General features: G+C 36.1%; 1 protein-coding gene across 1 annotated transcript; it reads right to left on the bottom strand.

Moving 5' to 3' along the window:
- Positions 1 to 4427: 4427 nt before the first annotated feature.
- On the bottom strand, positions 4428 to 5378 carry LOC308565137 (olfactory receptor 51F2-like; the record flags this gene model as incomplete). Its single annotated transcript, XM_081153951.1, has 1 exon — positions 4428 to 5378. One exon carries the CDS (start codon positions 5376 to 5378, stop codon positions 4428 to 4430), a length of 951 nt encoding a protein of 316 aa, XP_081010077.1.
- Between the last annotated feature and the right edge of the window lie 8770 nt (positions 5379 to 14148).

Genomic DNA, 14148 nt, shown 5'->3' with positions numbered 1-14148 from the left:
ATTTATCTTTGACTCCTTTGTTTTATGCACAGTCTCTTATGCTTTTCTTCTAAAATTGTTGCAATAGTTCTAATTTTAAGTTTTTCTGTGTCAGAAGTTCAAACTTATATTAATCAAAGTCAGTGTGTACTAGTGGCAAAACCATCTGTTAAATACATTCTCCTTTTTTCACTGAAATAAAATGCTGTGTATGAATGTCATTTTTTATAACATATATATGTGTGTGTGTGTGTATATGTGTGTGTCTGTCTGTGTACATTGCTTTACAGATCTTTTAATGGCTTTGGTATATATGCATCATATGTATAAGATCACACATCACTGAGCTATTACAGTAGCCTCATTGTGGGATTCTGTTAATATGTGGTATAGTGATCCCCCTCTCACAAAACAAACAAGAGCTTTGGAATTCTAAGAGTAACTACATTGTTTTTATAGATTGAATGTAAGAGAATAAACATTTGGTAATAAGTTTTTATATCCAGTAATATATGATAAATGTTTCACTTAGTAACATCTTTTTTACGTTTTTAGTTAAAATTATTAGTTTTAATTAAATTTATTTCCATGTATTTTTTAAATGTATAATTTTGTTGCTACTGGAAATAAAATATTTCCCCATTTCTGTTTCAACATACATATTGCTAGAGAAAAACATTTTTATCTTGAATTGACATGTACTTTACCAATTTCATATGCATTATAGTAATTTTTTTTTTTTTTTACTTTTTTGGATTTTATTTGTATACAGCATATATAAGTAAAAATAGATGATTGGTAACTTTTTTCCAATATTTATGCTCATTATTTCAACTTATTTTATTGAATTCACTAGATCTCTAGCCCATTATGAAAGATTAAGAGTGAAAGTGAACACTCAAATCTTGCTTCCCATTTTAATAGAAATGACATTAGTGTTTCAGCTGTGAGATTGATGGTTGGCTTCTAGATCTTTGGGTAAATTTTATAACATTTAAATAGTTCATTTATATTTCATTTTAATTTTTGAATAAATGTACTTAATGAATCCTGCCAAATGCTTTTTCAGCATCCACTAATATAATCATAATTGTCTGTTTAATGTGTTGAAAAATTTTCTGACATTGAAATATCATTGTTCTCTTGTGTTTATAAAAGAAGCCATATTAAATGAAAAGTAGCACATTGAATTCACTTAGTCACCAAACAAGAACACACAATAATATATTAGTATACATTCCAGGAACACAGAAATAGTTATTTACTCATATTATATCAAGTTTCTCTGCAAGGTATATAATATATTCTCTCATTAAACTAATTAGTCTCTCTGTTTCACAAATGAGAATACTGAGGCCGAGAATTTAAGAATACTCCAAGTTTATAAAATTAGTGATGCAATATGTATTTTCAGGTTTGCCTAATCCAAAACAAATCTTTTAAAATTGTTGAACAGAGAAAACAGCCTCATCTTGAGGCAATGCTTTTAATCAGCGATGAGGTCTCTAAGAAGCCCTGCTTTCCCAAAGTCTACCCTTTCCTTCTCCTTGATGTACCCACCTCCAGCCTCCCATGTATTTACTGAGAGTAGAACGATGGAACAAAGAGTTTGGAGTCCCTTAGGCCAGGGTTTGAATTCTCAGCTCACTACATCCTGTGTTATTTGACATCAGTTGTTCCCATATTTGTAAAATAGGTATAATGAGTATTACATGAATTAAGTCCCTGAATCACAGTGTCTGAACATAAGAGTTGTTTGATAAACTGATTTGGAATTAATAATGAAATTAAAATAACTAAATTAAACTTTGTATGCATATTTAAATTGAATTAAAACTTTACAGCAGGAAGGTTCTTTAAGCTTCTACCACTTGATTTTATAGACAGAAAACTGCAACTTGATGAGCATTTTTGAATGGACCTTTATAAATCAGTAGTAGATGAAATAAACCTGGCACTGCTGGCTGCCTCTCTATATGTTTATTACTTCACTAAATGTGGGAAATAAAGAACTCTCTTTCCGAGTAGAGCCTGAAGCAGGGCAGTATGGGTGAGTATAGCACTTCACAGAGCAGAGGAGGAAGGATTCTCTGACACCAGCTTTCATGACCTAGGCGATGAGCCACCAGCTTGAAGACCACAGTAAGTGGTAAGGAGGCATAGGCCAGGCACAAGCATTTGTCCTTTCAAAAGGAGTTTATGAGCATTTCTTGGAAAGGGTAGGAAAAGGAGAGGTTGCCTCCAGATAGAAGGAATTACAGGTTGAAGGGTGAAAATAGAAAGTAGTGAAAGCAGAAATAAATAAAAGCTGTAACTCTGGTGGCATGTTGCAGGAGGACATAAGCTTTTCAGACAGAGAATAGAAAATAAGATCTAGCAAAACATCTTGAGCCTGGAATAGAGTAAGAACAGATAAGTGAATCAAGGTTGATAACCAACAATAACGTCTGTGTCTTCAGGTTAATACAAGAGAGGATATGCTTGAAGTGAGAACTACCATAAACAAATTAGGGCAGGCAGAACATTGGTGAAGAGAGGCCTGTAAACTTTTTAATTTTGATTTTTCACATTCAAAAAAAAATAGATATAGGATATAATCTCTCACTGATAATAGGCAACCAACCATACCAACATGCTCTTTTTTTGGTTAAAGTATGAGATTATAGAAGAAAGATGATTAATGGAATTTTAGACCAAGTTTATCTTAACATTTAATGTTCAGCTAACAGCAACCGTAACTGATTCTGAGTACTTCATATGATATTTTGCATTTATACTAAATATGACCCTGCACATAATAAAGGGAAAAATAACTTTACTTACATAATATCCAGAAGTAGGATCGCTGAGTCAAAAGGCAGTTCCATTTTTAATTTTTTGAGGAAACTCCATACTACTTTTCTTTTTTTTTTTTTTTTGAGTTCATACCTTTATTATATATTTATACTCACTTATATTTCTTTCCTTTTTTAATATGTATAATTTTTATTTTTGTTTAAAGTATTACAGATGTCCCTTTTTCTCCCCAATGACCCGTTCTCCCCTTCTCCCTCCCCAGTCACTCTCCCCACCATTGTCCATACTACTTTTCACAGTGGCAACACCAACCTGCATTTCCACCAACACTGCACAAGGGCTCCCTTTTCTCCACATCCTCGCCAGTACTTAATTGTTTGTTGACTTATTGATGATAACCATTCTAATAAGAGTGAGGTGATATCTCATTGTGGCTTTAATTTGCATTTCTGTGATAATTAGTGATGTGATTTTTTCATAGGTCTCTTGGCCATCTGTATGTCCTCTGGAGAAGTGTCTATTTAGGTCCTTTGCCCTTTTTTTAATTGGATTGTTTCTTCCTTTTGTTAAGTTGTATGAGTTCTTTATATATTTTGGATATTAATCTCTTATCAAATGTATCACTGGCAAATGTGCTCTCCCATTCAGTGGGAGAACAGACATTACTGTTGGTTATCAACTTATCAACATTGATTCACTGATCTGTTCTTACTTTATTCCAGGCTTAAGATGTTTTGCTAGATCTTATTTTCTATTCTCTGTCTGAAAAGCAGATGTCCTCCTGCAACATGCCACCAGAATTACAGGTGAATGGGAGAACATGTTCTCCCTTTTCATTTTGTTGATGGTTCCTTTTGCTGTGCAGAAGCTTTTTAGTTTGATGCAGTCCCGTTTTATTTTTCCTTTGTTTCCCTTGTGCAAGGAGATATATCTGCAAAAATATTACTATGAGAAATGCCGGAAATTTTGCTGCTTACATTTTCTTCTAGGATTTTTATAGTTTCACATCTTATATTTAGGTCTTTAATCCATTTTGAGTTTATTCTTATGTATGGTGTAAGTTGATGGTCTAGTGTAATTTTTTTGCATGTATCTGTCCAATTTTCCCCACACCATTCATTGAAGAGACTGTCTTTCCAATATGTTCTTGCATCCTTTATCAAATATTCATTGACCAAAAAAGCATGGATTTATTGATGTGTTTTTTAGGATTCACTCTATAATTTGTGTATTTTAGAAGCATGCAAGAGAATCAAGAATTTTAAGGAAAAAAGGTCCAATTAATTGAAGTACATTTTGTATATCATTCAGAAAAGCACAACTGGCTTATTAATAAAGTTTCCAACATTAAATCTGGACTTTTAGGATTATATGCAGAATCTGAATAAACTATTTTATTGAGGTCTCATACTATTTGCTAATATGAACAGTTGTTTATATAGATTATCTCACCTTATCTTGAAAACAAAATCATAATGTAGGTTTTATTAATATGGACTTAAAGGAAGGAAACTAAGCAAATATCATTGAAGCAACAAGTTGTATAGTCTGGACTATTGGAAACATATCTAGGCATTTTGGAGACAATTGCCCCATTCTATCAAAGCACTCATTCATAATTGGCTTTATTTCTACCTTGAGACAATTGATGATTAGATTTGCAGCTGCTTCTGCATTAAGACCTTGACAATAGCCTGTTGAATCTGCTTAGTCTTCACACTGTAGATGACAGGGTTGAGCACGGGAGGGACGAGCAGGAAGACATTGGCCATGAGGGTGTGGACAAATGGAGGTGCTGAACGGCCATAGCGATGAACAAGGGACAAGCTGACGAGAGGGACGTAGAAGATGGCCACAGCGCTGATGTGGGATATGCAGGTGTTGAAGGCTTTCTGCCGCCCCTCTGAAGAAGTAATGTTGAGGACAGATCGGATGATCAGGACATAGGAGAGCAAGATGCAAGGGCAGTCAAACCCCGCCGTGGAGAAGAGTGCAAACAGACCAAGGATGCTGTTGGTTCTGTTGTCCGTGCATGAGAGCCGAATGAGATCAACATGGTAGCAGTAAGAATGTGAAAGGACCATAGACCTGCAGAAGGACAACCGCTTGACAAGAAGCACAACGGGCAACATGACAGCGACATTCCTTACCAATATGCTCACCCCAATCTGGGCAATCTTGGCATTGGTGAGGATGGTGGTGTACCTCAGTGGGTCACAGATGGCCACAAAGCGGTCAAAGGCCATGGCCAGCAGAACCCCAGACTCCATGAAAGTAAATGCATGGAGGAAGAACATCTGGACAATGCAGGCATTTAAGTTGATCTCTCGAGCTTCAAACCAGAAGACACCAAGGGTAGTGGAAAGTGTGCAGAGGGACAAGCTCAGGTCTGTGGCTGACAGCATAGAGAGAAAATAATACATGGTCTCATGGAGGCTCTGCTCACGGAGGACCACAAAGAGGATCATGCTGTTCCCAGACAGGGCGATGACATACAGGAGACAAAAAGGGATGGAGATCCAGGCATGGGCGGCTCTCAAGCCTGGGATACCCGTCAGGAGGAAGGTCAGAAGCTGAGCATTGGTATTGTTGTGGACCAACATAACGAGGGACTGAGAAAACAGGGATATTTGAATAATTGAACATGACATAATGAATTATAGCTTATCACTTAGAACATCTTTGTGGCACTTTGAGACTCACTGAATTACTATTGCTGATAGTAAGCTTCTCTCCTAAGCTACCAGTATTCCTCACTTGTTTAGAAGAGAGAATTCCCTGAATTATACCACATAAAATTTTCCTCAGTCTGTCATTCTTTTTGGTGGAAACAAAAATCACAATTAAATCATCCCTGACTAGAAAAGTCCCTAGTAGATTACCTAAACAATCTTTTAAACTAAATAAAAGTGACAAAAGCACATATCAAAACCTGTGGGGCAACACATTGGAATGCAAAGCATAACCTGAAAAACAGGCATTTATTAGAAAACAAGGCTGTAAAATATTGTTTTTTTTAATTTTCAATATAAATTGTTAGGAAATATTTAAATAAATGTCAAAAGAGACAATTAACAAAAATAAAAAGCACAAACAAATGAGTTAACAATAAAGCCAAAGTTGATTATTTATAAAGAAAATATGTGCACTTTTTTTCAAGAATGGTCAAGAAAACTTTAGAAAAATCATGATTAACCTCATGATAAATTTTTTATAAAGAGGTACACAGAGAAATAAAACTTTAAATATAATATAATAGATGCATAAGTATAACACTTTATTTGGCAACAGATATAAGTGGATAATTTTTTAGGAAAATCTCAATCACCAAACTACCCCAAGAAATTAAACTCAGCAGAGAAAAAATGACAATGACAGGAAAAACCTCACCAATAACTAAGCTTGAAGAATAAAAAAGTAGAGTATTTCTATCTTTTACAAATTATGGTAGAATAGAAAAAAGGGAATATTCCCCCATCTCCCAAGGGCAATACCAGGAGAGTTTAGGTTGTCACAATTTGGGAGGAAATGCTACTGGCATCTAGTTGGAGGACGCCAGCGATGCTTACATTCTACAATGCACAAAACAACAGAGAATTATCCAGCCCAAAATGTCAATAGGGCTGAGCTTGAGAAATGCTATTTTAGAGCATATAAAAACATAAAAAGATGAGAAGTAATTCATCTGATTAGTTGCAATGACATAATGCAAACATTATAGATAACATTTTAGCAAGTCAGATGTAACTGTGCTCTTTAGTTTTATTTTTAAATTTTTATTGATTTTAGAAGGAAAGAGGGAGAGAGAGAGAGAAATTTGTTGTTCCACTTATTTATGCATTCATTGGTTGTTTCTTGTATGTGCCCTGACCCAGGGATCAAACCCAAAACCTCAGCATATCAGGACAACACTCTAACCAACTGAGCAACTCAGCCAGGGTGTAATTGTGCTCTTAAAGAATACTGCACTTCAACACAGTAGACTCTGTCTTATGAATGAAAAAAAAAATATTCAGCTCAAGAAATTTATCAGTGCTATTACTATGTTACTAGATTTAAAAAGTTGTGTTTTTATCGAGATAAAAAATCAGAAATTTTATTGGCAATTCATACCCAAATTCTTAACATTTAGAAAGAAAATTAGTTCCTAAATGAAAGGTATCCAGAAATTTGGAGCAAACTTATTTACTGGTGGCCTATTAAAATAATTTTTATTAAAATCATTGACAAGATAAGAATACCTATTATTGCAACTATTATTCAACATTTTACAAAATAGTCTCAGAAATGAAAAGAAACAACCAAGTAAAAGGAGACAGTGATACTTTTGAAAGGAAACAAAAATGTCTTTTTTAGGTTTCAATTGATTTTCTTACCTGAAAAAAATCCAAAAGAATTGATTGCAAACTCTTAAAAGAGAGTCTACCAAACCGACCAGATAGAAGATCAATATCACAAATTAATAGCTATTCCTGTTCACAAAAATGAACCACTGAGAAAGCTTTATAAAAATAAGGATTTATTTCAATAGCCACAAAACTATAAAATACATTGGTATAACAAAAGTTTGTGTTTGGCAGGGAAAGGGGAGGTCTGTGAAAATTTACTACTGAATGTAAAGGCCTTTATTTCTTTCCTGATGACAGGAATATTCAATAGTGAAAAAAATGTGAATTCTCCCTTTAACACTCACATAAATTTAAGGCATTATCAATCAATAACACAAAAGAGCTTTTAATGGATAGTGACAGATGGATCTTAAGATGTGTTATGTACTATACATGTGCAAATACAGTCAGCATAATATTGAAAACAATAGGTGATGTCCTTTGATATGTAAAAATGTAGTATAAGGCTATTATAATTAACAAAATGCAATAGCAAAATGTTTAGAAAATATATCCTGAGAGAATAATAGTTTCCAAAAGAAATGTATAAATGAGAATAAAGACTATGATGATAATGGCATCTTATATCACTAGAAAGAAAGAATCGATATGTGATAAATGATGCTTGGTCAATTGGTTAGCAATTTATAAAAATACAAAAAGATCCTTATTTTCCACATTCCCTCATTTGGATTAAGAAATTCAAGGCAAAACAAAACCCCTATAACAATGCTAGAATAAGAGAAAAATGCACTTATGACTCTTTTAGGGAATCCCGTCTGAAAGAAGGTGAAATTAAAGCCAGTAAGTAAACTGCTGATACAGAACACCCCATCAAGCTTAAATACTTACTGACTGCAAAAGATAAACCTGTGAACGAAATCAGAAGTGCAGCGTGCCATGCATGCGTGAGGAGGCCAAGACCAAACAATGCTGCTGCATTTGCTTTAAACTAGATTGTGTTTCTGTTTTTGTTTGATGATAGTATGTGGTTTGATAGATAGCGAAGGAGTTGGCAACAGGAAACAATACCATCAAATAGATTTCTGTGTCCAGAGATTTGGGGCATGAAGGAAAGGGTGGGCCCCAGGATATATTATTCAGGTCCAGTAGATGAAGGTAGTAGTCCTTGCTCCAACACTGACAGGAGGTAGGGTCTTGTTAACCCCTTCCCATCTAAGATTCCTCATCTGTAAACCTTGGACCTTAAAAATGTCTCTGATCTGCCTATTTCCAGTTGTTTCTGTAAAGGTCAAATGCAAAGATGTATTTGAAGTCCTTTCTAAATATTAATGGGTTCTGTTAAGAGAGCTTAGAAGGCTCAGACTGTGAAGAACCTATAAAAAGGTGGAGCTGATGCCAAGTGGAAGAACTCAGAAAGCTTGTTTTCTAGAAAATAGGGATATAGAAATAAGCCACATTTAAAAGCTGAGTGAAGCAACAATAAAATATATAATAAATATCAAATTTGGGTAGCACAGAATCACAACAATTTACTCTACTTCCTTGACTTGACTGACTTGGACATTTTCTCCTGGAAAGAAATGTTTGTTTGCAAACTTCTTACTGATCTCTCACTAACTCTCATAACCTTCAGCTTGAGCCAGTCACTGTGAAACCCTTTCCAATATCTCTACTCTTCTACCTCTGATTTAGAGTCCTTTGCCTCTAAGTACCTGCTTCTCTCTCCCCATCCCTTGCCCTCCAGGTTAGCTCTCACCATTCCCTCTTCTTGTCTGCTGTTTCTTGCCCTAGCATCATACCTGGCTCCCGACAGAGAGAGAGCTGCCTTTCCACTCTCTGCCCAGCCAGGTACATATGTGGGTGGCTCTTGGACCTGGTCTTCTGTAAGGAGCCTAGAATTAGCCCAGCCCTGCTGCCAAGAGACCCTTGGGGCTTGGAGATACTATAATCAGATGAGCATCGTGATCCTAAGTGTGAAAGCTAGAATTTCCCAGGAGGTTCACCACACCAGACTAAAGCAGGTCTAAATACTACATTTACCATCTCGCTTTTAATTATTCTGTTATCTTTATATTATTTTTAATAAACACTTTTCTCTATTGACTTTAAACTTTTATATGATTGTATTGATTTTTAGAGAGAGAGGAAGGGAGAGGGAGAGATAGAAACATCCATGAGCGAGAAACACCCATTGGCTGCCTCCTGCACGCCCCTCACTGGGAATCTCGAAACCTGGACATGTGCCCTGACCTAGAATAAAACTGGTGACCTCTTGGTACATAGGTTGATGCTCAATCACTGAGCCACACCTGCTGGACTCTCCATTAACTTTAGATTTTTATTTACTGCTATGTAAGGTGCAAGCAAGAAATGCCCATTCACTTTCTCCCTTCTCTTCTTTTTCCATTCCCAAATTTAGTCACCTAGAGCATAATATTTTCCTGGATAAGATATATAAATTTATATACAGCCTTGGAGCTAGGGTTAAATATTGTATATTTGTGTTTCAGTTGCTTGAACTTTAAGGCAATTAATTTTTATTTAAATAGGATTAAATAAACATTACACAACACAAAACCTAGAATACACGGTGTGACTTAAAAAAGAATGGTATGTCATCCTAAATCACTAAGCACATATCACTATTAAAGGGGGCATCTATTCATCAAAATAAAATGGATTTTTTCCTTGCACACTGATTCAATTATGTCAAATTTTCATTTAATTTACATTGGATCATGATCTAAGACTCCTTTCTGTTTTCTCTGAAATTCATATTGTCTTCCATTTTGCCTGCTAGCAGGATAAAGACAGGCTTTCTTCATCATCTCACTAATGATTTACTGCTATTTACTGAGAATGGTAATTAAATGCTTGCAAAATTTAGTGACACTCTACATATCCTCAAGATCATGTTAAAATGAAAATTTCAATTCATTATGTCTGGGATGGAGACTGAGTTTTGAATTTCTGACACCACTTCTGCTCTGAGGCCATATACATTCTGCATCTTTTAAGGCCTATTGGATTGCTGCTTTCCTGGGATTACTTTACTTTGTACCCCTGAGTAATTTCCACTCACACTTGGTCAGCAATAGTTGAATTTCATTAGATATCTGTTTCATTTTACTAAAGAACATACTAATTTTATTTTTTTTAATTATTCAGAAAATGATAAATATTCTGTGTTCCCACCTGTCTAAAACAAAATATACTTTTGCTCTTACACTTCATTGATAGATTGGCTTTATATAGAATTGTTAGACTTTAAATAATTTCCTCTGACCATTTTTTTTAATTCTCACCCAAGGATATGTTTTTTGATTCTAGAGAAAGAGGAGGAGGGGGGAGAGGAAGAGGGAGAAACATCGATCTGTTGCCTCTCAGAAGTGCCTCAAACGGGGAGAGAACCCACAGCCTAGTTATGTGCCCTGACCGGGAATCAAACCTACAACATTTTGGTGAACAGGACAACGCTCCACCAACTGAGCCACTTGGCCAGGACTTCCTCTGAACATTCTAACACAGTGAATAAGACTAGAGATAAAGTTCTTGGTCTGTGTATCTACACTGGAAAAACGCAGTCTCTCTGTGCCTATTTCTCTACCTGTAAAATGAAAATGTTGATACCTATTTCATGGAGTAGTTCTAGAGAATAAATAATTATGAAGTTTTAAAACCTATGGAATACAATCTGGCCTGTAGAAATATTAAGCAAATCTCACCCATTCACTGCTAGGCCTGTGAGACAAAAACTAAACTTACCAGCCTTCCTTTGAAGGTCAGCTTTGTATTTTAAAGCATTAGGGTCTATTCTTCATCCTTGGTTCTTTGAAATTCCACAATATTATTTCTACATATACATTTCCCCCCAATTTTTTCTTCCTTTTCCTTATTTGCTGAGCAGTGTTCTATTGACTAAATGTAGCAAATTTTGTTTATCTAATTGGTTGACATATTTCAGTTGTTGCCACATTTTACCTGTTATGAATGCAGCTACTATAAACATTCCCTAACATTTTTGGTGTGTATATAAACTATTTATTTGGGGTATGCAACTAGAAGTGAAATTCTTTGGTCAAAAAGATGCTTAACTTTAATAATATTAAAGAAATTGCCAGAAATGTTCCTGATGTGGCTATACTCAGTGCATGGGTGCTTCCACTGCCCCATATTTTTGCCAATTCTTAGTGTTATCATTGTATTTCCTTTTAGTTGTTCTAATGAGTTTGTATTGGTTCTAGTTGTGGTTTTATTTTTTTCATTTCCTTATGATAAAAATGCTACGCACATATATATACATACACACACACACACACACACACACACATACATATATATGGAATATATATATTCCATTAATTTACTTCCTTTGTAAAATACCTGTTTAAATCATTTGCTTAAAATTTTAATGAATTGTTTATCTTTCTATTAATTGATTGTGAAACTTTATCAGCTGTAAGTGTTGTAAATATTTTCTCTATCTGTGGCTTGCCTTTTAACATTTATTATGGAATCATTTGAAGTATGTTTTTAAAAATTAAGCTTAATGTTAATTTTTTTTCTTTTATGGCTAATGCCTTTTGTGTCCTGTCTAAAAAATCTTAGCTTTCCTCAGGTTTATGACAATATTATCTTATTTTTCTTTTTTTAGAATCTTTATATATTTAACTTTTAAATTTAGGTTTATATTATATTTCAAATAAAGACTTTTTTTACATCAAGTAGGAGTTGAGGTTCATTTTGTTTTTCAAACAGATATCCAGTTGTTCTAGTACCTTAAAGACATTTTTCTCTCACTGAACTGCATTATCTCTGTTGAAAATCAGTTAATTATATTTGCAGCCATTTCTGGTTTCTTTATCATTTTTTCTATAATGTATTGACCTATTCTTAAATAAACACAAGGCCCCATAACATATCAAAACATTTTCACATTGCACAGAATATTCCTTCAATTGTAAATGTACATACTCTGACTGACCACAATTACATTCATACAGATAAGCTCACATTAATGTAATCTCAACAATATACCCTCTGACACATGCATTCAAACCCTCTGCTTCGATACTTGTGTACATAGAGGAGACAGGAAACTTAGGGGTTAATGCTCCCAGCTTTAGACTCTAGTCTCTGGGGAAGCCAATGTATGAGGCAGTGGGGCTTAGCAGAAGGAGGAGAGCTAATGCTTGGGGGATGGGAAAGGCCGGACTTGGATAGACCTTTAAATAGACCCAAATCTGAGGTCTCTGCTAATGGCTGGATCCTGGGAGCCAGCTAGAGCTGCTTATGGTCATGCGAGTATTGGTCAGAAATAAAGCAGAGCTCAAGGTGAGTGGTTCCCTGTGCCCCAGCCATCTCTGCCCTTCCTAGAGAGCAGTAGACTTAGAGAGGCTCCAAGATGCTGGAAGGCAAAAGGTGTGCTTTGTGCAGAATGGCCTGACTTACTGGGGGCTCCAGGTCCAGAGATCCATGACTTAGCTTTCTTCTGAGAGGGAGAGAAGACTCACTGCTCCCACTGTCTTTCAGGGAAACTCTAGAAAATTAGAAAGACCACCTCCATATGCAATCCCCGCACAAAGGAGGCTGGACCTTAACCTCACCCTGTTCCAGCATTGTTGGTCTGTACTATAGTTTTAGATACCCAAAGTAAGAAAGTATAATCTAAATATTCCTGAAGCTATTTCTTAGCAATATCTCAGCCCATTTTATCTTTCATTCCTTTAGGCTTGAACAACAGTTGAAGTAATGGGCATAATTATTTCCAAATAATGAGTGCAGTAATTGAAGCCCCACAGAGCCAGTGGGTACCAGAGCTGGGTTAAACCCACACTCACAGATGAAAGCAGAGCTCCATCAGTGTGAGAACAGTTTTTGTAACCATATTTCCTGAACCAAAAGCTATGCTAAGTTCTCACAAGTTAGACTGTATTTTGGACAAAAGATAAATTAAATATGAAGTTCAATATATGTTCACCCTAGCTATAATGCTTGAAAAAGATGACTTAATTTCATTTTTCAGTGTGCACTAAGCTCACAAGCATTCTAGCTCGTGGAGGGTGGGCACAGAGGACATACGAAAAATCAGGGAAGGGAGGAAAGAATGTTGGGCAAAAAGGGGAAGTATAATACACTTACTTTAGGGAATGCACATTTCCATTTCTTAACCCAGATGCAAGCTAATAACCTGTGCTTTCCCTCAGAAACACTTGAAAACCTCAGGCACTGCACAAAAATGACCAAGGATTGTTAACTCCCTGTCCACTCTCCATGACTTATAGCTTTAACTTTGTGTGTACCGAGTTCATAAGTCTGAGAGGCAAAAAAAGAAAAAGGAATTGCTGATCGTGAGGCCACCAGATTCCATGGGATAGCAGCAGAAAGTGCAGAGGAGAAAGAGACCATCTGTCAAGGGCCCCCATGTCCCATTTCAGACTTGGGTCCCAGGCCTGCTCTACTGTTTTGTTGTTCCCCAAGAAAGAAAATCCTAAAGCAGAAAATCAGAGGCAATGGAATGAGGAAGCCAAGAAGCATCTCTTATGGGGGAGCTCTGGTCTGTGAGAAGGCCAGTGGAGAGCCTGGGGTAGTGATGAAGCAGAGGAGAGAAACTGGCTTTTGAAAGGGGCTGCACACTGTGAGTAGCTGAACCCTGGCTGAGAAGAGTTACCGCCCTCACAAAAGGATGTAAAACAAGTGAGTTCTCTCTTAATGTTCCTGGACAGAAACCAATAAAGATGTCCTCTTAGAGATAGCAGCCTTTCCCCAGAAGACCAACCTGGAGCGTATTCTAAAGCCACTCCAGCGAAATGGCAGAGATTCGGGGTTCAGATGCAGATCCGTCTATAATTCAGTGTATAGTTTTGCAAGTACCTTTCATATCGGCCTTTGTCAAGATAGGGCAACAGTCTCTCCACCTGTGGGAGTGTCCCAATCGATCCTTATTTAGCAGAGGCAGGGATGTGTACGACCAAATGCACGGGGTGTGAGGTCGAGTATTCAGCACTAATTCATTGTGTTC

This window comes from Miniopterus schreibersii (assembly GCF_964146895.1).
Source record: "Miniopterus schreibersii genome assembly, chromosome: 12".
Classification (NCBI taxonomy): Eukaryota; Metazoa; Chordata; class Mammalia; order Chiroptera; family Miniopteridae; genus Miniopterus; species Miniopterus schreibersii.
This window is presented reverse-complemented; position numbering and strand designations above follow the sequence as displayed.